Consider the following 21,597-nt stretch of genomic DNA (forward strand, 5'->3'; position numbering starts at 1 on the left):
GCAAAAACCCGACATTCCAGTGGGTCCATGTGGCCCCAGGGGAAGTGAGTGCCATTTCCGTGAGATGCTCAGGAACTTGGAAACAGTCTGCTGGCCTCTGAGGCTCTGTTCTGCTTTGTCACCCCTGGTTCTGGTACAGAGTGAAGGCAGGCACACCTCTGAGGGTGGCACAGCTGCTCTGTGATCCCAAGTGGAAGAAGCAGTTCCCTGTGCGGTCCTGTGGGGATTGAGATGGAGCTTCTCTCATGGGATAAGACGGTAGGACTCACTAAGGGCCTGAGGTCATTCAGAGCATCTCCCAGAGACATGGGCTGAAGACAGGCCAAAGCCTGGCTCCTACTGTTATGCAAGGGACCCAGGGTCTGGGAGCATCGCTGCTGTGATGCAGTCCTGCTCGGGCTCCAGCAGGAAGGTAGGAAAGACGCAGGCGGACACCGTGTCCTGTTCTGCCGAAGCCCCCTTCCTGTGACATCAGGCCCCCAGGGGCCCAAGGGTCACTGCTCCCCTCCTGTAGGCACTGTGGAGCCTGGGCCTGGCATCACAATCCTGCCCCCTTCCGAAGTCAGCACAATGTCCTGGCTCTGCTTAGAAAGGTCTCCTTCTCTCCTCAAGCCTCAGACATGCCTCCCCACTCCGTGTTCTCAGTTGATGATTCCACTTCTTACCATGGAGAAAATAGGAGCAATCAGAAGAGAAATTCTCTTCTCTCATCACCGACTCTCCCAACCCACCTGAAATTCTGCCTCCCCTGCTCTGAAGGCCAACGCTCCACATGGGCCCTAGATTCCCAGCCCTCAGGTCAGTTCAAAGGCTTTTCTCCTGCAACCCACCCCCCTCCATCATCAGGCTGCCCTTCTCGCCTGGATCATATCCCCTTACAAAGACATCTCCCTTCTTGAACGGTGCTGCTCTGCCCATCTTCCCCACCCCCAGCATCCTATTTTCAGTCCCGTTTACAGCTAACCCCACAAAGTGCATGTCTATACTTGCCCCAGTCTCTTGAGCTTTGTTTAATCAGGTGTCTGTCTCCCCATGTCTGGTCAACGCCATCAGTGGTGTCACGGTCATCAGTGGCATCACGGTCATCGGCGGTGTCACGTCGCAGACTGCCATGGTCTATGCCTTGGATTTCTTCAGCCTCCTCAGGGCATCTTTCAAGTGGAGTCGTGCTCCTCAGCTGGCTTTTGGGACAGTCCTCCATCCAGGTATTCCTCCACCCTCCATGGTGGTGCCCTCCAGGCTCCTTGCCTCACCCCTTCTTTCCTGACCTCGAGATGTTGGAGCAATCGTGGTACAGTCCCCAGGCGCCGTCCCTTCTCTGGCCACGCGCACTCTAGATGATTCATTCATCCGGTCTCCCGGCTGCAAGTCTCATCTGCGCCCTGATGGCTTCTAAATATATATCTGTACCTCGGACCTCTTTCCTGAACTCCAGACTGGAATATCTAGTTGCCTGTTCCGTATCTCACCCGGGATGCCTTCAAACTTCATGCATTCCAATCTAGACTTTTGATCCCCTCCCTCCCTCAGCCAGCTCCTCCCTTTATCCTCCATTTTAACAAACGGTAACCCTGTTCACCCAGCTGCTCAAGCCAAACCCACCTTGGGGGTCTTCTGTCAGCCCTACCCTCAAAGTACACCCTGAATTGGACCATGTCCCTCAGCTTCTCTACTTAAACCCTGGTCCCCGCCACCATCTCTCTCCTGGCTACTAAAATAGCCCCCCAGCTGCTGGGCTAACTTACAATATATAGCTCAGGTCACGCTACTCCCTGCCTCTCGACCGCCGGTGGCTCCCGTCACCCTGGGCTCTCACCACGTCCTGCAAAGCCATAAGGCTGTCCCCCACCACTCTGCCTTCTCTCCCGCTACACTCTCCCTTGCTCACTCAGCTCTCCCTAGGCCTAAGTCTACACTGGCTTTGGACAAGTGGCAGCATCTCTCACAGCCTCAGTTTCCCCACCTGTAAAACGGTGGGCTGGACTCAGCTCTCATAAGCAGTGCACCTAGAAACAGAGGTCCTGATGCATTTTCTAACCACCAGACTCTACCTAGCTGGAAAGCACAGTCTGGCTGCCCGCTCTCCCTCTCTTCCCCACAGCATGGCTGAGCTCACAGCTAGGGCTGCTCATGTCTGGGGTGAAGCAGACCTCGTCACGCACGAACAGGTGGATTCAGTGAATCTGAGAATCCTAGAAAGCAGGCATTGAACTGAACCTCTGATACCACTTAGACCAACACTGTCCTTCCACAAGTCAGGCAGCGGAGGCTCTGCAAGGGCAGAAGTATTGCCCTCACCAGCTCTGCTCCCTGCCAAGGTGTGGTGCCCAGCCCTGCACACACATCAGGCTTCCAGAAAGGCCTGCACAGGAGGCCCACCCTGATCAGTTGCCGCCACCAGAACACAGCATCTATTGCGGACACATCCCGAGGGGAATGCCTCAACCCAACCTCAGTGAGGATCTCTTTTTAGACAAGGAACCGGGGCCCCAGCCTGCATGGCAGCAGGCCAGGAATATTCACATTCACACTCTGGCAGGCTCCTTTGTGTCCTTGGCATCTGTTTTGTTATCTGTAAAATGGGGACAAGGAATCCCCATCCAGGATACCACCCTGTCCAGGATGCCTTGCTCGATCACTTCAGTGACCGCGTGCCTTAGAATGTGCCGCTGTGGAGCCTGTGAGGGGAGAGAGCAGACGTGCTGGTGTGCCTGGCATGGGCTCCTGGGGCTGCCCGGTCACTTCTCCAGGCTTCTTCTCTTTCCTGCTGATTCGTTCTTAATCACCTTGGAATCCAGGTCACTGTTCACAGTGGTCCGGAGGTTTGGGGCTGTAACACTGGTTTCCCGCAGTGGAAAGGGCAGAGGACGCTAAGCCAGAATCTTAATGATGTCCCTGGAGCACAGGGCTGCCACAGGGCCAGAGCTGAGCCAGTGGGCCTGACCGCCATGGGCCAGCAGGAGGAGCTGGGGGCCTCCATCCTGTCCCTCTCTTGCCAGAGCAGTAAGGCGCACTGTTCCACAGCCGCTTGCAGAGCAGCCCACAGACTGTAGCGGGGGGGCGAGAGGGCCTGGGGGCCCAGGGCCAGGGATGATGCCCGGGTCCCTGACTCTGGCCTGGTGTGGCACAGGACGGCGCAGAGAGCAAGGTACTTACGCCATGACAATCACACTGAAGTCTAGCCAGTTCCATGGGTCCCGGAGGAAGGTGAACGCATGCAGGCAGAAGCCTCGAGCCAGAATCTTGACCAGAGACTCAAAGGTGTAAATGGCAGTGAAGGTATACCTGGGAGGAGAGACCCGCAAGTTTTCTTAGGGGGGCTGCAGCCTGTAGGCCAGGTTGGCCGGGTTCCTCACATGCACGCATGAGCCTTGTACAGCTCCGCTCTTAAGTCCTCAGACCAGACCCTCGGCCATGCTCCATGGTGCAGCTGGAGACTTGGGCCAAACAGTGGACTAGTTACTGCATCTTTGCACGTGTTTACTCAGCATTGCTGAGCCTCCGCCTTGTGCCCCTCTGAACTTTCCATTTTTCCTCTTATTTGTCTTGGTGTAAGGAGACCCTCGACTTATCTCCTCACCCCAGCCCTGGGGGCCATGGACAGGGGCATATGGTGGCCACTGGGTCTACCCTGTAAGGACACTCAGATCATGTCACTCCCTCACCCCTGCTGGTGGGTCCTCAGCAGCTAGTGACAGAAGCATGGTCCATTCCCAACTACCTACAGGCTGTCGACCTTGTGCTCAGAAAGGGGGCTAAGGTTCTAACGCCTGAGGCCGGGTGGGGTGGCCTGAAGAATCCTGATGCCTAGATGCCGACCGTGGCCCATGGGCTGCTCCCCACATCCCCGTGGCACTGATGATGCTGCGGGTCCTGGGTGAACACAGAGGGCCACAAGGCAAGCCACTTTGGTAAGAGAGGCTGTCCCTGACATTCTGTTGGTTCCCTGAAAACAGGCACCAAGTGCCCCAAGGGCCTATCGGGTCTGTTTAAAACTTGTGGGTAAGGTACTTTCATTTGAGAAGGATGGACCGGAAGCAGTTTTCTGAAACGAAGCAAATGGTTCCAAGAGGCAGCAGAGATAGTAGCGAAGTGGGGACAGCCCTGGGCCTTTCCTGGCTGCCACACCCCCTGGCCAAGCCCTCCAATTTCCAGCATCTTGTCTGTCAAAGTGGGATGGTGGCTGTCCCCACTCTATTGGGCTGCCCGAGGGTCAAAGGAGAGGAGGCTGACCGTTACCCAGGCGCCTGGCACACACTACGTGCTCGATAAATTATCAGGATTTTATTCCAGAGCCTTCCTCAATGTGCTCAGTGCTCCTGAGGAGGGTCAGGAAGGAATCTCCCACTTTGCCCACCTGGAGAGCTTCCTCCTCCTTGAGGACACCGCTCAAGGCAAGAAGCCGGCAGGCCCAGGAGTGGCCAGAGAGGGAAGGGGCTGGGCCGCGGACCCTCTAGGCGGGTGAGTGCCGCCGCTGACTTCTGGGGTGCCTGCAGGGCTCCCGTATGGAATGGAGAGGAAGGGAGGGAGGGGCCGGCTGCAGGGCCCTGAAGATACTCACTCGACGTACTTGGTCCAGGGAGGAGGCTCGTGCTGGGCCATGAACACGCAGTTGGTCAGGATGGTGCACATAATGAGCATGCTGAATAGCGTGGCGCGGAGGTCAAGGAAAGCCCGGTGCAGCGGGCGGCCAGGCCACTGCGGCCCGAGGCTCCCGCCCTTGCAGCTGTCACGGCCACGCCTGCGCTTCCAGGTCAGGGAGGCGGGGGCCCCCGGCGGACACCCTGGGGCCGTGCCCAGTCCCTGCCAACCTCTCCCCTCCCCGGCACTGCGGCCGGACACCCGCCCTGCTCTGCAGCCCCTTTGGGGACCAGACAGCTGACATCGCACCATTAGCACAGTTCCACGTAGGGTCCATCCTGGAGGGCAGGGAGGAAGACCCCCCAGACCACAGAGGTTTTTACCCACAGCCGCGTGGGAGTGCTGTTCTTAGCCCCATGAGAGGAGATGGGATGTCGAAACTGCTCCTCGGGGGCCGCTGCCGTGGGGAGAGGAAAGCCCTGGCAACGGGGCTCCCAGGTCTCTCCCCTACTTCCCCGAAGGCTTTTCACCTTTGGTCTAGGACTTCTCTGAAGGAGTGTTCTGCTGTCTGAACTTATATACCTTGTCAGGACGCACGGACCCGGAGGACGCAGGCGATGGCTTCTCGAACGGCTTGCTGCCCTTCGCACGTCCTCCATCCAGTGCTCTCCTCACCTTCCTTAAGAAACTCCGCAGCAGGTGCACACGCTCTGAGCTGGAGCACCCTGCCCCCACCGCCTTGAGAAGGAGTGCTCCTCTGAGCTGGAGCACCCCTTCTGAGTAGGAGCACCCCCTCAGAGCCTCCTGCTTTGACTCCTAGGGGACTGCACCCCCAGCGCATGGGACATCTCTCTTTAAGTGTGCCCCTGCTCCCTAAGCGGTAATGCCCATCTGATCCCCACCAGAAGGGGAGCTCTTCGGATGTTGGGACTGCGACTTGGGCATCCTTCTGGGCCCCAGGCCTTGGCTCATCCCTGACTGTCCGGCTACTTCTCTGCTGCTTCAAGCCGGATGAAGCTCTGACTAACCTAAGCGGCCTCTCACCTCTGCAAGACCTACAGAGGAGTAAGGGGCAGACTCCGGGCCATGTAGAGACCGGGACACTCCGCTGCTCTCCCGAGAAGAGAGGCTCACAAGGCTGGGCTTCCTGCTCCCTGTGGCTGCCCCCAGGCTCACGATGTGGCCCCGGCCCCAGCCCTGTGCACAGCAGCTGCCCGCCTGAGATTCCCTCTGGCTGCCAGGGAGCTGAAGTCATTGAGCCCTAGGGGCCTGCCTCTTTCCTCCCTAGCAGAGCTCCACCATTTTCCAAGGCCTGGCCCGGCCTCAGGTCTGAGCTGGAGACCAGTGCAGTCAGCCTGGAGACGGCTGAGCTGGGGTGCTGACTTCTGGCAGAGTGCGGTGCTGCCCTAGCTGGGGGGGGGGGGGGAGGGGAGTGAGGCCTCTCAGAGACTCTAGGTGCCCTCCACACTTTCAGTCCTCCTTCCAGGGAATAGAGGGGATTAGAAAATAGCCTGCCAAGCCCCACCCCCAGTTTATAATGAATTCTCCAATTTCTCACCTAAGATGAAGAGGATCAGGCTTTGGGAACCTCCCTCAGTTAAAGCAGAGCTGTTCAGCTCAGAGGCCACGGCTCCAGGAAGTCCTGATTCCTCCCTAATGGGAGGACATCTCTTCAGGCAGAGGGTGTGGCAGGAGGCGGGGGAGGGAGGGGTGGAAGGGGGTTGTTGGGGGGGTGGTGGCGTCCCTCAGCTTGAGAGCTGCCCCACCTCTCCAGGCACAGGGTGTAGCGGGAAGGGGGTGTCCCCCCGCTGGAGAGCTGCCCATCCCTCTGCCTGTGGGCAGGTCCCCATGGCCGAGCCTTCTCCCTTCTCCCCTACACACGCACATGTTCCCCACACCCAGGCTCTGCGCCAAGGCTGTCCTTACTGGGCAGACAGTTAACTTGCCCCTCAACCAGCTTTATTCAACCCCCCTCCCAGATCTACTACCGGGGATCCCAGGTGATTCCTGAAATATGAAAGTAATGACCCTAAGAGCAAATATTTATTGAGCCCTTCCTAGGTGCCAGGCTCTGCTCTCTGTAACCATTAACTAATTCGATTCTCCCAACAACCCTGGCGGGGGCGGGGGGAACCTTGTCTCCATTTTGCACACGAGGACACTGAGGCGCAAGGTCAGGCTGGAGGTTACTACAGCAGGTAGAATAACAGCCCTCCCTCCCCACCCCCGGACAACCACATCCTAATCCCTGACAAGCACAAATGTTAACTTATATGGCAAAAGGGATTTGTGGATGTGATTAAGTTAAGGATCTTGAGATGGGAGATCACCTCGGATTGTTCAGGTGGGCCCAATGTCAGCACAGGGTCCTTCTAAGTGAAAGAGGGAGGCAGGAGGGCTGGCATCTGGGCGATGCCTGCGGGAAAAATTCCACCAGCGGTGGCTGACTTTGCACATGGGGGTGCCACAAGCCAAGGAGTCCACACAGCCTCTAGAAACTGGGGAACACTAGGCACAGAGTGCTTCCAGAGAGGAGCACAGCCCCGCTGACACCTGTTTTAGCTCAGTGAGACTTTCTTGGACTTCTGACCTCCAGAACTGTGTAATGACACATTTTTGTTGTTTTAAACCACTACGTTTGTGGCAATTTGTTGCAGCGGCCACAGGCTGTTGGTACAAAGCTGGTCAATGGCACAGCCCAGCTCTGAGCCCCGGCTGGCCCAGCGCAGGCCCCCTACTCTGAGCCCTGTCCCTGCACGGTCTCTGCATGATGACACCAAGGGGCCGTCCCGCTGCCTCCAGACTGAAGGGCTGGGGCAAGTCACACTGCTTCAGGGGGAATGTTACCCCATACTTGGTCTCTGCCACTCACAGGGCAGAGAACCAATGAGTGACGTGTGCTTTGTAAAGTGTGCGCGGACTGCAACCAAGGGGGGAATGAAATTGTTTGTCATTTTTAAGAACAAACCTAAGGAGCATGTGTGCTTGGCCATGGGTGGGAGACAGGGAGGCATCTGAACAGCTCCAAGATGGGACATTATGAGAAACCAGACCTGCCTCTGACTGGGCAGGAAGGCTTCCTGGAGGAGGCATTTAGACAGGCACCCAAGGCTGGGCAGGGTTCCTTTGGCAATCCATCAGTGCAGCTGGTCACAGGGAAGCAAGGTGGGCTGACTGGGGAGAACCCTCTCACTGTTCTCACTAGAATGAATGAAAGGCCCCTGGGCAGAGAACAGCAGTATGGACAGGCTGCCTCGGACCAAAAGACTCGGCTGGAGTGCAGGTGAGCTGAACTCTGGCATCAAGCCTTAGGGAAGAGCCAGAGAAGACAGCCCTTCTAGTGCTGCCAGCCAGCGCCTGGGTCCACGGTGGGGAATGACAGGAACTGCCTGCCTGGGTTCTGGCTTTTCAAGACATGGCAATGGGTTAGGGTGAGGTACAGCAAACTCTAGACCCTGGGCCACTTGACTGCTGGAAACCCTGCATGGCTCTCCAGACCCTGAGGACGGCCCTTCCAATATTCCCCATCACTCCTGTATGTGTGTGGTCTCTTCCTGCCTGGAGGTGCCTCTAGTCCACATGACTCTGCTCCAAGCATCCCCAAGTCCCCCATGGCGCCCAGCAGGCAGCCAATACCAGAGAGATGAGTCAAGGGCCCTCTGGCCCGGGGCACACCTGTTTGCACTGCCTGGCAGTTTCAGGCCGATGACTGAGCCGGCCCCATGTGTGGGCAGAGGCAAAGGCCAGCTCTCTAGGTCTGAGCTCAGCTGAACATCTTCAATCCTGTCGTGCCATTGTCCCCAAACACCCACTCCCAGCCTCATGATTAAAATGCCAGCAAGGACTGCCTGCATGAGTGGTGGGTAATGCCTGAAACTTGGCCTGCCTGTCTTCGGATCCCAAGGAGTCAAAAAAAACCCTTGCAAACAGAAGGGATGCCGTGGGGGGCATTTTCATATATTTGTGCCATTCAATGAACATGCACACACACACACACACACACACACACACACACACACACACACACACACAAACATGTGGTCTGATTGCCCATTTGAATCTGCTAGAGAAACGTGGGAGGATTTTGTGAACAGATCCTGTGCACCCAGGAAGGCAGAAAGCTTCTCGGTGTGAACGTGAGGCCTCTCTGAATGTGACTGCAGTGGAATTGGGAATTCAGTTGGTTTCTTTTATTTAATCCTGGCAGAACACATTCTGCAGAATTATAACAAAAATACATTGGAAAAAATAATTCTACATACCCATATTTACTTTTTAGGCCACTTCTCAGGGATGCAGGACAAGCGTGGCGCACAGAGCAGAGCTGAGCTGAATTACAGCGCACTCGCTCGCAGGTGGCTGCGAAGGCCTACAGCAATACCACTGAGCCGGTTTCCTTCCTCGAGAGCAGGGGCTGCCCTCCTGCCCCTTCTTCAGTTTGACTTTGCCCCCTGGCCCTTTCCAAAGGGCCGAGCACAGAAGGGCGCAATGCGTGGCTCAGTAGGTGTCCGAATGGATATGAAAATGTAAGCCAACCACGGGGACAGGGTTTCAGTTTTGCAAAAGTGCTAGAGCTGTGCTGCATGACAACACGCACATAGTAAACACCACTCAACTGGGCGCTTAAAGATGGTCACGATAGTACATTTTATGTTCTGTGGGCTTTTTTTCACCATAATACAAAAGAATGTAAGCAGAGTGAAAGTTCATTATTCAAAACACGAAATCCGTATGCATTCCAAATTCGTAGTGACTGCTAAGGGGCACGGGGCTCCTTTTCGGGGTGATGACATGTTCCAGAATTAGATACTGGTGAGGGTAGCACCACCGTAGGAATATGCTAAAATCCACTCCATTGTACGTCTCAAAATAACTTGTGTGGTATATGGATTTTATTTCAATTAAGAAAAAAAGAAATACATGGAGAGCTTGTGGATTCCTAGGCTTCACACTGGAGCTTCTGGTCTGGAAAGGGCCAGGAATCTGCATTTTAAATAAGTTACCCAGGTGAGCCTGAGGTGACCCTCACAGACCGACACCTGGAAACAACTGCCGGGGAGTGTGTGTGCTTGGATCTCGGGGCCCTTGCGAAAATGCAGGTTCTGGGGTGGGGCCCAAGATTGGGCAATTCTTACAAGATCCTCCTGATGCTGCTGCTACTGGTCTGTGTGCCACACTTTGAATGGCAAGATCAAGGGCACAGAGGGGCTGCTCCCAAACCCTGCAGATCTAGGCCCGTCCTCTCCCCCACTGCCCCGAGCCCACTAAGGGGCGCTGTTGAGGGCCAGCGGAGTGTTCCCAAACCCAGGCAGCTGAGTATCGAGGCAGCCCCGGGGAGCCCATTGCAAAGCCTCAACCACGGCAAGCCACCTCCCTGGGGCAGCTGCCCTGGGGGACACAGGCCGGCTCTGAGGCCTCAAGGTTGGTTGTGGACAGGGGTAGGGGGTTGGGAGGGGGACACCAGCAGCACCGCACAGCCTCAGCCACTGCTCAATAGACTCTCTGGCCAGGCTGGGGACGCCAGGACCCCTGCCACCTCCCGGGCCTCATCTGGCCACCCCCACCCCGGCCCAGCCCAGAGCCCTGCAGGAATCCTGGGGCTGCCGCTAAATCCCTGGGGGCTGCCCTGGCTGCCAAACAGTGCTGGGTTGGTTAGATACCTGGAGGAGAAGCCCCAGGTGGGAGCCCGAGCATGCTTTCAGGGAGGCCCCGCCCTTGGAGTGAGGCGAAGACCAGCTGCGAGCTAGCGAGGAGGCAGGCCTTTTCCTCCTCCCTCGGTGCTGTCCTCACCAGGCTGTGCCTACACGCTGGCAGGAATGGCAACTATTCCTGTAGCTGTCTTATCGGTCTTATGGGGAACTGTAAAATTCCCAGGGGGGTGAGGACAGGGTCTTGTTCAACTCCATTAACCCAGGGTGCCCGGCAAAGTGCCTGGCATCTACAGGGAGTTTAGAAACAGTTGCAGAATGGCTCAAAATTTAATCCAGAACTACTCTTGCCTCACGAAGTAAGACATAACTATGAATGGCAGGCTGCCCCCTGAACAGAGCTCCTCCCCTCAGTGTCTGCCCACCCTAGAGACCACCCTGTGGCTGCCACAGCCGTGGCTGCATGTGGGACTTGCCCTGGACACACACATCTAGCACACCCTAGGAGAAAGGCAGGAGCGAGCTGGAGGAGGGGAGAGCGTGTCTGCATGCAGAGAGCACATTTGGCACTGAGCTCCTCCGATTAACCCCTGGGGTGAGGATGGGGCACTGGGGCACAGGTGAAGTGGAGCCAGGAAGGGGCTTCCCTCATCCCTGCCCGGACAGGAAAGCCCCTGAGCTGTCAGCATCTGTCTCGGTGACTTAGCTCCTCACGGGGCAACTGTTTTCCTGAAGCCTCCTGCCCTGCTCAGAGGTTAATGGGTCTCTGCCTTGGCCTCCGAAAAAGGTCCATCCAGAGTGGGAACGGAGGGGAGACCTTGGGGAGATCTACCGGGCCAGCCAGCCACGCCCACGGCTAATCACTTTGCAGAGCCCAGCAGCACTGATTCGATTAACAGCCCAGCCAGCTGCCAGCCAAAGGAAGGCTGCCCAGGCCGGCACAGTGAGACGCAGATGTCTCCGGCTGCATCCGGACCCCCGCCTGCCCGCCTCCCCATCTGTGGGGCCCCTTTTCTGAAGTCCGCAGGACAGCCGTGATTGGGCGCTGGCGCCCGGTCCCACATCCCACGTCCCACGAGGCCTGGATGAGGCCCCCTTAGGGCCCAAAGGCCAGTCCTGTCCCCTGATACACTGAAGCACTCCCAGAGCGTTCCTCTGCAGCCCGCAGCTTTTTTAGGCTGCGGTTTATGTAATTTAACGCTAACCAGAGTTCTTTGAGATAACTCTGAAACTGCAAACATTTTGTCAACACCTAATCAAAAAGCAAGTGTTGCCTTCTTTGAAGGATGCCCACGTGTGAACAAACCAGAGGCCTCTTTACTGGGAAGTGGTTTCTCCTTGGCTGAGCCCCTGTGACCTGCCTGAGGTCCCTGCATGGGGATGGAGAGGCAGTAGGAGGGGACTTCAGAGCCAAAGCAGAGCCAGGGGACATTGGCAGACCTCTTGTCTTCTGGGATCCTCAGTAGCTTGGCTTCTAGGACGTTTCCCAAATGAAGAAGCCGGGTTTCCCAAACTTTCGTGTGCCCAAGAATCCCCTGGGGTGTTGTTGAAATGTAGATGCTTATTTTTCAGGTCTGGGGTGGGGTCCAAGAGCCCTACATTTCCAAACCAGCCACTAGGTGATGACCGTGCTGCTTGAGTCCTCAGGGACCGGCACCGCTCTCAGCCTCAAACACCCTGCCCACCCCTGCGTGAGGCCCAGAGGAGACACACAGCAGGGACTCACTGCAAAGGATATGAATGAACCAGAATCTTCACAGCCGCTCTCCGGACAGGGTGGAAGGGACTGAGGACATACAAGGCATTGGTGGCACTGAACCGGAAGATGGTCTTGCCTTTATTCAGTACGATGAAGGTCTGTGAACAGAGAGCTGCTTTAGGTTGGGGCAGTGGAGAGAGGCCCCTGTGGAGAGAGGATTTTGGGGGGCAGTTGTTGGCTCTGAGTCCTAGAACTCTGGCTAAGGGGTGGGGTGGGAGGAAGAGAGGGAAAGAGAGAGGGGGAGGGGAAGGAGAGAGCAGGTTAGTGGCCCCTCACGGTGTTGCCTATGGCTATACTGGAATAAGGTCAAGTTTAGGGGAATGTCATGTTGGGTGGGACTTAGTTCAGTTTCAAAATGACAGACCTAACAAGAAGGGGCCTCTCATAATCCTAGCCGAACTGTTTTCACAGCAGAGGCCAGGACCTGGCTGATTGCCTGCTCCTTCCCCTTCTCCCTTCTGACCCCTCCCTGTCCACTGGGAATGATGAGCTAATGAGGGAGCTGGGTCAGTGGAGACGACTAACGGGTGAGAAGTAGGGATGGGAAAACACAGACCCCAGCCCAGGAGAGAGAAGCTTTCCCTGAGGCCCTGTCTCAGGGTCCAGGGCAGGGGCCAGCCCTACCCCACCCCAGAGGAGATCACCTAGTGTCTCCCCCAGGTGGATCTTGAGCAGCCCAAGGTGGACCCTTTCCCCAAGCTTCCAGAAGATGCTGTCCACACAGCACAATGGGGCATGGGAGTGGACAGCAGGTGCTGGAGGCCGAGCCCCGTGCAGATGCTTGCGGACAGCAGTGCAATCCCAGCTACCCAGGCGAAGGCTGGCACAGCTGAGGTGGCACGGCTCTGGGGCTGTGCTTCTCCAAAGGTGGAGCTAGTGAGACAAAGTTCTATTTAATCTGAGCTGAGGAGATAAGCTGACTGGGTATATCAGGACCAAAAGTTCTGCTGTGGTGCCCGCGTCACCCCTTGGGACTTGGGGCAGTGTGGCCAGGGGTCAGCAAGGAGAGACAGAAGGTTAGAGGCCAGAGTCATACCTGGGCCGTGGTTCAAGTATTCCTGATCACAGGGATAGAAAACAGTGTCCCTGACCGCTTCCAGCGCCCTGACCCAGCCCAGCCTGACGGCAGCCTCAGCTGGGTCCTCCTGCCATGCCTTCTGCCTGCCACAGCCAACTCGAATGTAGCTGCCACTCTGTGTTGCCACTGAAAGCTGGACTGGCCACCAGCTTTGGCCTTAACCCCGACCCTAATTCTTACTTCCAGCTGTGACCAACCATGACCTAGACCCACCTACCCTGACTAATCCCAGATTCCAGCCTGACTCTGATCCCAACCCCACCTGTGTCACTTGAACCAGGGGGAAGCACAGCCAGGTTCAAGGTCTCTTCTTGCACCTGTGCAAACAGACTGGGTGGGCTCTCCCTTTACCCACACACACCATCACCCACTCCCATTACACATGGAGACAACTGTGCGCCACACCTCTCCCCAGGCTCTTTGTCTCTTAAATGCAATCTCCCAGCACGGCCACACACACTCAGGCGCCTAGAGACACAGACACACAGGATTCACACTGTCGCATGCTCACACTTGCCCTGTGAGCACCGACCCCGTCAGCCCTCCAGTGCTTCCCCAGCCCCGGTACTGACTGCAGTAATGTGAGCAGCCACCTTCTTCCTCAGTCCCTGGCCTTCTGGGGAAAGGCCTCCACCAGATGCAAACCTGCCTTCCTGCAGCAGTGAGGCCCGAAGTGTGGGCAACCAGCTGGGGACCAGGCTTCTGCGGGAGGCTTGTGTGTCTGTGGTCTCTGACAGGTGAGGCCAGGGCAGGGCACCCAGATGGGGGAATCCACCTCCTGGGTGGAAATCCCTGCTGGGACAAAGCCTGAGTCACCCTGCCTAGTGGACAAAAGCTACTTCCTCTCCCTACCCTCAGGAGGACAATGGCAGAACAAGCTCCCTCCCGACCCCTCTCAGAATTTCCACTGGCCTTCACAGTCCCCTTGCCAGCCGGCAAGGCCCAGGAGCTGCTGCAAGGCCCCCAGCCTGAGCTACCAAGGCACAGCCAATGCTGAGTGAATCCTCCAGGCCTGAGTGTGCGGGCTACGTGCTGTCCCTAGTAGGAGCGGGGACACATGCTGTGCTCTGGGGTCCAAACTCAACTCAGGACAGGACTTAGGGCCCAACTCCAAATCATAGAGCCCGCAGGACGGCAGGAGTCTGCCCAAGGGGAAAGTCTAACCACAGACGACCCCCACAGTAGGCACTCCACAAGGAGACAAGACTTCGACTGTGGCTGCCCGCTCCTTCTCTTCTAACACCAAACCATAACAGGCTGCATAATTCTGGCTTTTATTCTGGAATAAAATGAAAGTGATTGGAATATAGATCCCCAATGACTCACTCCCCCAAAGCCCAGGGAGCCCACCCTGAACGCAGCCCCATATGGAGGCGAGGCCCTCTCCCTATCGGCTGTGCTGACAGGGGAGCTGCAGGAAGGAGTGGGCAGAGAGGTGGGCGGCAGTCACCTTTTGGGTGCTATAGAAGGGGTCCAGGTCCTCCAGGGGCTCCCCGATCAGCTCTCGGGGAGGGTTGCCATAGAGATCTGGCAGCTTTTTGGAGGCCTGCAGGTCCAGCTGGGGCTGGGGAGCCTCCTCCTCGGGCAGCCCTTCCCGGCTCTCCTGTGAGGCGGCCGAGCCTCGGGCTTGCTTCTCCGCCATGCGCTTCTCGATGGCTGCCAGGGACTCCCGGGTGAACCTGCGGAAGCTGCTGGTGCCCCGAGGTAACAGGAAGTCTGCCATCTTCTCATCCTGCTTCTGGGGCACAGGCGGTCCTCGCGTGGCCTGTGGGGAAGCCAGAGAACACGGGCTGTGCTGGTGGAGGGAAGGACAAAGTTTGCAGAGATGGTTCCGGCCACAGTTCCCAACTTCTCCAGAGGCACACCTGGCCGACGCTGGCCTGGGCAAACCTAGTGTCCTCCTGGCTGTGGGCTATGCATGGGGACCTGCAGGAGGGTCCCTTTCTCGTCCCAGTGAACACATTTGATGGCAAGTAGGCAAGAGTGGCTGTGTCACTGAAGTCCTTTGTTCTGCCCCACTCGACACAAAAGGGAACACTTGCACCTGTGGGTTCCTGAACCTAGCCGACTGAGACACTTCCCACAGAGGTGCTGACACTCTCTGGACTAGGAGGGACACTCCCTGGGGCAGGGCTGGGACCTGTCATCTTTTCATCCCAGGGCCTTGGCAAAGCTGGTCCTGAACAGAGGAACGATGGAAGGAATGATGAAGAATATGGAGGTGAGGGAAGGGCATTAGAAGGTACTCAGTGCCATCCCCTCCTCTCAAGCTTGTCTCTTCTATAGGAAAGCCTGGAGCCCTGTGGAAGATGATCTGAGCCCTCCTGGACCGATGCCCAAACACGGAGCTTTTTTTCTGGGCGGATGCAGCCTGGACGGTGGGGCCAAAGGGTGGGGGATACTCTGTCTGTCTCCCCACAGCACCATGTGCCTGCAGGGGGAGGGCGCCCAGACTTTCCCTGGGGCATGGAGGTGCCAACATCTGGTAACTGCAGGGGCACCTGTGTCTGCCAAATGAGATCCAGGCAAATGCCATGGGGTTTTGGAAACAGCAGGGTCACGACTTTGGAGTTGTCATCCAGATGCTGGCACCCTGGTGTCCACAACTGTGGTAATGCCTGATGAGGGGATCCCCCCAAATCCCCAGGGTGAGAATTCTTCCAAAGATGGGAAACTCAGATGGAGCATCTCGGGCTCGTCACAACTCTCCGCGTGCTCCCCGCCACCGAAATCCAAACAAATGAGGGCTGATCCCGAGGGACAACAGAACCAGGAAACAGTGACCACCATCCACGAGGGTGTCCGACCAGCACACGCACGTGACGCCCAACTGGGAGAATGTGGGCCCCGGTGGCCTCAAACGATCCAGGACCTGGTGTGAACATACTCTCCCTATGACATGGAGACCGAAGAATGTGCTCCTGACTGTCCCAGCAAAACAGGATGTGGTAGGCACAGCTCCTGACTGGGACACCACCGGGAAGGCAGAGGCAGTGTCGCTAATTACCACATCCAACCCAGGAATGGCCGGGCACCAGCTCAAGAGGGCAGGGTGGACACCTGTTGGAGATGTCTGCCAGGACAGAATCCCTTTCCGTCAACCAAAGGCAGGCTTTGCCTTGATCTCACTCCTGTAAAACATGTCACCAATGACCCCAGCGATCCCCCGTACTGACCCTTGCACACAGCCCTCAAAGGTCCCAGGACCGGCCCAGGACTGCTGGGAGGTAGGCACCTGGCCAGGTGACAGGTAAACAGCGAGCAAGCATAACACAGCCAGTCCTCAAAAGGGCACCTCTTGTCCCCAGGGAAGTGCAGCAAGGCATGTGTGAAGGGAAGCCAGAGGAGAGAGAGGTCCTAGGACCTAGCACTTTAAGAACCTCTCCATCCTTCAGGGTCTTGTTGCTCTGTTTCAATCAAGTTAAAGGAACATCTTTGTTAAAAATAGCAGGTGAGGGAGTAGGTTCCCATCTTATGAAATCATGTCCCTGTCTAGCTTCCAACTTGGAATGAACAAGAAAGGTGTCTGTGACACTCATCACCAAAGGTGAATGGTGATTTTTTTCCTTTGCTGGTAAAAATGTGGGTCATGTTACACTTTCTTTTTTGTACTTTCCTTTAGTGCTTGAATTACTTATGATGGTCTTGTATTATTTTTCCAAAAACAATAAAGTCATTAGTCTTTATTGAAAAAAGGAAAAAGAAAAAAAAGCCAGCCAGGATGACAGTAGCCCTTTGCAGGGCAATCCTCTCCACCATCAGCAATCACTAGTCAAGTAAATCAGGAAGCCTCCTCTTTCGCTTGGAATTATTTCCTAAAAATAGTGTTCTCTGTCTCACTGTATCCATCTGTGTCCACATGCCTGCAAGGGTTCTGGAGACACGTGTATGCCCATGGACCTGCAGGGGCTCGCCGCTATATACTGGTGTGTGTGTGTGCGTGTGTGCGTGTGCGTGTGCGAGAGAGAGTGTGTGTGCACATACAAGCCCACACCTGCACAGACGTCTGTTCTAGTAAAGGTGTTTAGAAATGTGTATTAAAATCAATGATTCATGCAGGTTGGCCCACGTATTCTAAGTGCACAGGTGGATGAATTTCCGCAAACCAAACACAGCTGGTAACAGCAGCCAGGTCAAGAAAAAAATTGTCCCCCGTCCCTCACACTTGGATTCGCCTCCGGTTGCCAACTACCCACCCTCCCTGGCCGGGGGCAGCCACTGACCAGACTGCTAAGGGCAGAGATAGCTTTGCTTGTCTGTGGAGTTCAGAGTTCCCTCTTGGATGGATAGGAAAGAATTCGGGGCAGGAGGAACTGCTCCTCATTTTTACCAACTTCTAAGTGCAATGGAGCCCTTCCCTCAATTAGGAATGCAGGTGGCAAAGTGATAGCCTTAGCAGTGCCTGTGACCAACAGAACCTGCCAATATTTTCCTGCTCCGTGACAGGTGCCCCAAGTATCTCAGAATCATGAATGCTCATGGATATTTCACAATTACAATGCTTACTAGACCCGCTGCTAGATCTCGTTATTGCACATGGTAATAGAGAAGTGACGGTGGAGGCCTAGGACTGAGGAAGGGTCTTATCCCCGGGGGCCTCCAGTAGAGCACCCGAATCCTTGGAACTCTGTGGTTTCTGAAACCAGATGAAGTTCCCTGCTGCCCAGCAGCCAGGCAGCCTCAGGTTCCAAAGTAAACCAGTCAAGAGTGTCCTTTGTCTCTGGGCCCGCAGGCGGTGTGGGGCGGGCAGGAAGGATGGATCCGTTTTCTCCCTTGTTCTCCCCTTGCCTGCACCTGGCTTTGACCTTACTCTTCCTTCAGCAGCTCAGGGCCCACGCCCTGCCTGTGGCCGAGACTGGCTGAGCCCTGGCTGCAAGGTTTCCGGTGATGCCAGCATAAGGAGGGGCTGGAGGTGGCCCGAGGATGGTCCAGGCTCAGGCCCAGCCGTCCCCCGCAGGCCTAGGACGTCAGGCCTCCAGCTCTCCGGGGGAGGCCCCACCACTGGCTGGGGAAGAACAGGAGGTCTCTGTCTTGTACAGATCGAACACGTGGGGGAGGCTGGGCTTGATTGGATTCCAAGACCATTCCTCTAGAAGCAGCACCCCCTCGTCCAGGCCGGCTTCTCTGTCTGCATCAGAATGCCTGATGGCTTCTTCCAGCTGACCACCCTTCCCAGACCAGTTGTGCCTGTTCTGTCAGCCTCACTCAAGCTCAAGGGGCCCTCGACCTCCTCCTGTCCCAAGTTTATCATTTTTTTTTAAAGATTTTATTTATTTATTTGACAGAGATAGAGACAGCCAGCGAGAGAGGGAACACAAGCAGGGGGAGTGGGAGAGGAAGAAGCAGGCTCACAGTGGAGGAGCCTGATGCGGGGCTCGATCCCATAACGCTGGGATCACACCCTGAGCCGAAGGCAGACGCTTAATCGCTGTGCCACCCAGGCGCCCCAGCAAGTTTATCAGTTTTTGGTTACTGGGGGAATCTCTTCCAAAGTTCTGCTGGCTCCCAAGAGTGCAGGGAAGCAAACTGTGAAGCCAGCTTTTCAAACTGTTTCCTCCTGTTCCTTTCCTCTGACACCGGCTACACGCCCCCACCCCCATCAAACATCCCAGCCTCCACTCCCAAAGCCACTGTCCAGGGGCAGGCCTCGTCGCCCAGCTGGGACCATGCTGACCTCACGGCCACCGGTGTCCTCCCTCTTTCCCTCCATCCTGCAGCTCCACCACTCCCTGGCTCAGCCATTCCCAAACATGTCCCCTGCCCTGGGCAATGGCAGGGCCACCTCAGGCTCTCCTCACCGCCCCACCTCCTCCAGGATACCTTCTATGATGGCCCACCCACACTGACCTCCCTCCTCTGGGCATCCAGCCCCTGCCTGCTTCCTGGCCATGGTTGCTCCCTGATAGTCCCCAGGGTGAGTCTGATTTCACCAAACAGCCTGAAAACCCCTTCTTAGGGGAGGGCCGGGTCCCTTCTCCTCTGAGTCTCTGGTCTGTACATAGGGGTATTCAAAATAGGGTGGAGATGCTGTGAGGGAGAATAGTGACTGTCCACACCAGAAACCAGAGCCCTCTGGACTTGTCTGCTTTTTGTCTCTTCAGTTGGCCTTCCTAAAGGAAGATTTTCCTGAACGTATGGGGCTCACAGCTGGTGCTCAATCCATGGTGGTTACAATGCCACAATGTGGAACATGACAAGAGTGCCACTGTGGGTACTGTCCAGGGTTGGGGAGTGATGCTCCAGACTTCTCTGGTTTCAACACTAAGATTCCTGCATCCTGAGAGGCGACAGCCTTTGGTCCAGGACAAACCAGAAAGGTTGGTCCCCTGAGGGGCAAAGAGGGGACTGACTCCAGCCTAATCCCTCCTTGTGGTGCTTTCCAGCCCGTTCCCCTCCTGGATCCCAAGGCAGGCATGCTCCAGCATCCTGAGTCACCTCTAGCATTTTGGTCGCCTGGGAATTGCAGCCTCTGGAACACAGCATGCAAAGAATATTCTTTGCCATGTAAATTTATGCAAGGCGCTCTGTGGAAGTGGTTCCCAGGCTTCCTAGAAAATCTCTACCGGCTTCCTCTGATCTGGCTCCTCTCTCTCGCCCCGGAGACTCAGCTCACCCGTGCCCTTGCCCCATGGCCCTGCATTCCACTGCTCCTCGGTCCTTCAGCAAGAGGCTCAGGGTGAGCGTGCGGGTGCCCTTGAAGCCAGGGCTCACTCCCCACAGGTGGAGGTGAGGGCAGAGGGAGTGAATTCATTTCTTCCTTGAGGAGAATGAGTTAAAACTAATTGACACCTCAACTCATAGACTCCTTTTATTAATCGAATGATTCAATGAACATGTAATCAGCACCCGCTGGGTACATGGTCCTACAAATGACTTCATAGAACACTTTTCTTCCCAAGGTAATGGATCCTAAATCAACAAGTGATGATGGGGAGATGAGGACGAGCCATCAGCAAAGAGACTCCGTGGTGGCTTGTAAAGACATTTCCACTCAGCCTTGCTGAGATGGGCCGTGAGGAAACGCCCTGGGCCAGAGAACCCAGCCCTGTGCCCGGTTCTGCTTCCGCCTTTGGCCTCCCTACTTCCTCTCTGCAAGATATTCTGTTTCTATGTGGGATAGGGACATGGTTAGATTGCCAATGTGGGTCTGGGTCCTGGCCACTTATTGCCATGTGTCTTGGGCAAGTTAAGTGATGGGTTTCCACCTCAGTTTTCCCATCTGTAAAATGGGGTTAATAATCATACCTCTTACACAGGGCTGTTCTGAGGCATAGATTATTAGTACTCGCACATGCTCGGCACACAGGAAGTATTTAATGAATGCCAGTTGCTCTTATCGTTGTGGTTGTTGTGGTCACTCCTTTTTCCCTATGAGATCCAACTCAGAGGATCCTCCTTTGAAAAACCTGTCTCGCTGCCCACCCTATCCTCCCTGCCTGGCTGGCCTTCCCTTCTCTGTGTTCCCAGCACACTTGCATTTCTATACCCACTTCATCACAGGATGGAGTAATTTATTTCCGCATCTGCCTCTCCCTTCAGCTGTGTCCTGAGCTCCCAAAGCACAGTCTGGCCCAGGAGAGGTGCCTCTAAGGGCCTGGTGAATGAATGAACGAGTGCCAGATTAACCTTCCTGTTGCCCAGCCACTAACACTGTGAGCTTGGAGAACAACGTCACAACGCCTCCTTTTTCTGAGCCTCGGTTTTCTCAGCCATGAGCTGGGTGAGCCAACCCAGCAGGATCACGTGATGTGCCTGGGACTGCTTTAAGTGCTGCTGTGATCACCTTATTTCATTCTTGCAACAATTCTAGGGAGAGGGGAGGTTATTATCTGTTTTACAAAGGGAAATCTGATGCTTCGAGGTTAAGTATGCAAGCCCCAGTCTGTCTGAAGCCAGGTCTCACCAAGGCACTACATTGCCTCCTACCTCTGCTGGCACAGAGCGCGGGGAGGAAGGGGCATGGTCCACCTGTGACATGGGCGGGGGATGTCTGTGCTCCTTGCTACAAAGCTAGGAGTCCCACCCTGTTGGCCTCCTCTGAGGCTGGTCCTCCCTCTCGGCAGCCTGGCCCACGTGTGGGCAGCTGCTCCCAGGGAGACCTAGCCGATTTCTGCCAATGCCCAGAGAGTCAGAAGTTTCCCTGTCCGAGATGATTCCCTAGCAGGTTTTCTCTCCAGCTCTGGCACTGTTGGACCGCCCTGTCTAACACGGTAGCCCCCCAGCCCACATGGCTACTGAGCACTTGGAATGTGGCTGGTGCTCATCAGAGGTGCTGTTCTATAGTCCATACCAAGTTCGAAGGCTTCGTATGGTAAAGAATGTCAACTATTTCATTATTAATTTTCTAAACATTGATTACAATTTATGCTGATAATATTTTGGCTATACCACGTTAATTGAAATGTTAAAATTCATCTCGCTTGTTTCTTTTGACTTTTTAAAATGTGGCTACTAGAAAATTTTAGGTTGCAGATGTGGCTCACATTTGTAGTTCTCGTTCTATCTCCATTGGATGGCATTCCCTCCCCGCC

The 21,597-nt window shown here is 55.8% G+C and overlaps 1 protein-coding gene across 6 annotated transcripts in view; it reads right to left on the reverse strand.

Moving 5' to 3' along the window:
* SCN5A (sodium voltage-gated channel alpha subunit 5) overlaps positions 1–21,597 on the reverse strand; it is a 93,968-nt gene that overhangs the window by 63,193 nt on the left and 9,178 nt on the right. For all 6 annotated transcript variants that reach the window (XM_087870105.1, XM_087870103.1, XM_045798219.2 and 3 more), the window contains exons 2-5: positions 14,517–14,831; positions 11,968–12,086; positions 4,562–4,651; positions 3,157–3,285 (exon numbers count right to left, since the gene is read on the reverse strand). In XM_087870105.1, coding sequence (XP_087726231.1) covers positions 3,157–3,285; positions 4,562–4,651; positions 11,968–12,086; positions 14,517–14,789 — 611 coding nt within the window. In that variant the 5' untranslated portion in view covers positions 14,790–14,831. The remainder of the gene's footprint in view (positions 1–3,156; positions 3,286–4,561; positions 4,652–11,967; positions 12,087–14,516; positions 14,832–21,597) is intronic.

This window comes from Ursus americanus, chromosome 20 (genome assembly GCF_024610735.1).
Source record: "Ursus americanus isolate L20-20 chromosome 20, mUrsAme1.1.p, whole genome shotgun sequence".
Lineage (NCBI taxonomy): Eukaryota > Metazoa > Chordata > Mammalia > Carnivora > Ursidae > Ursus > Ursus americanus.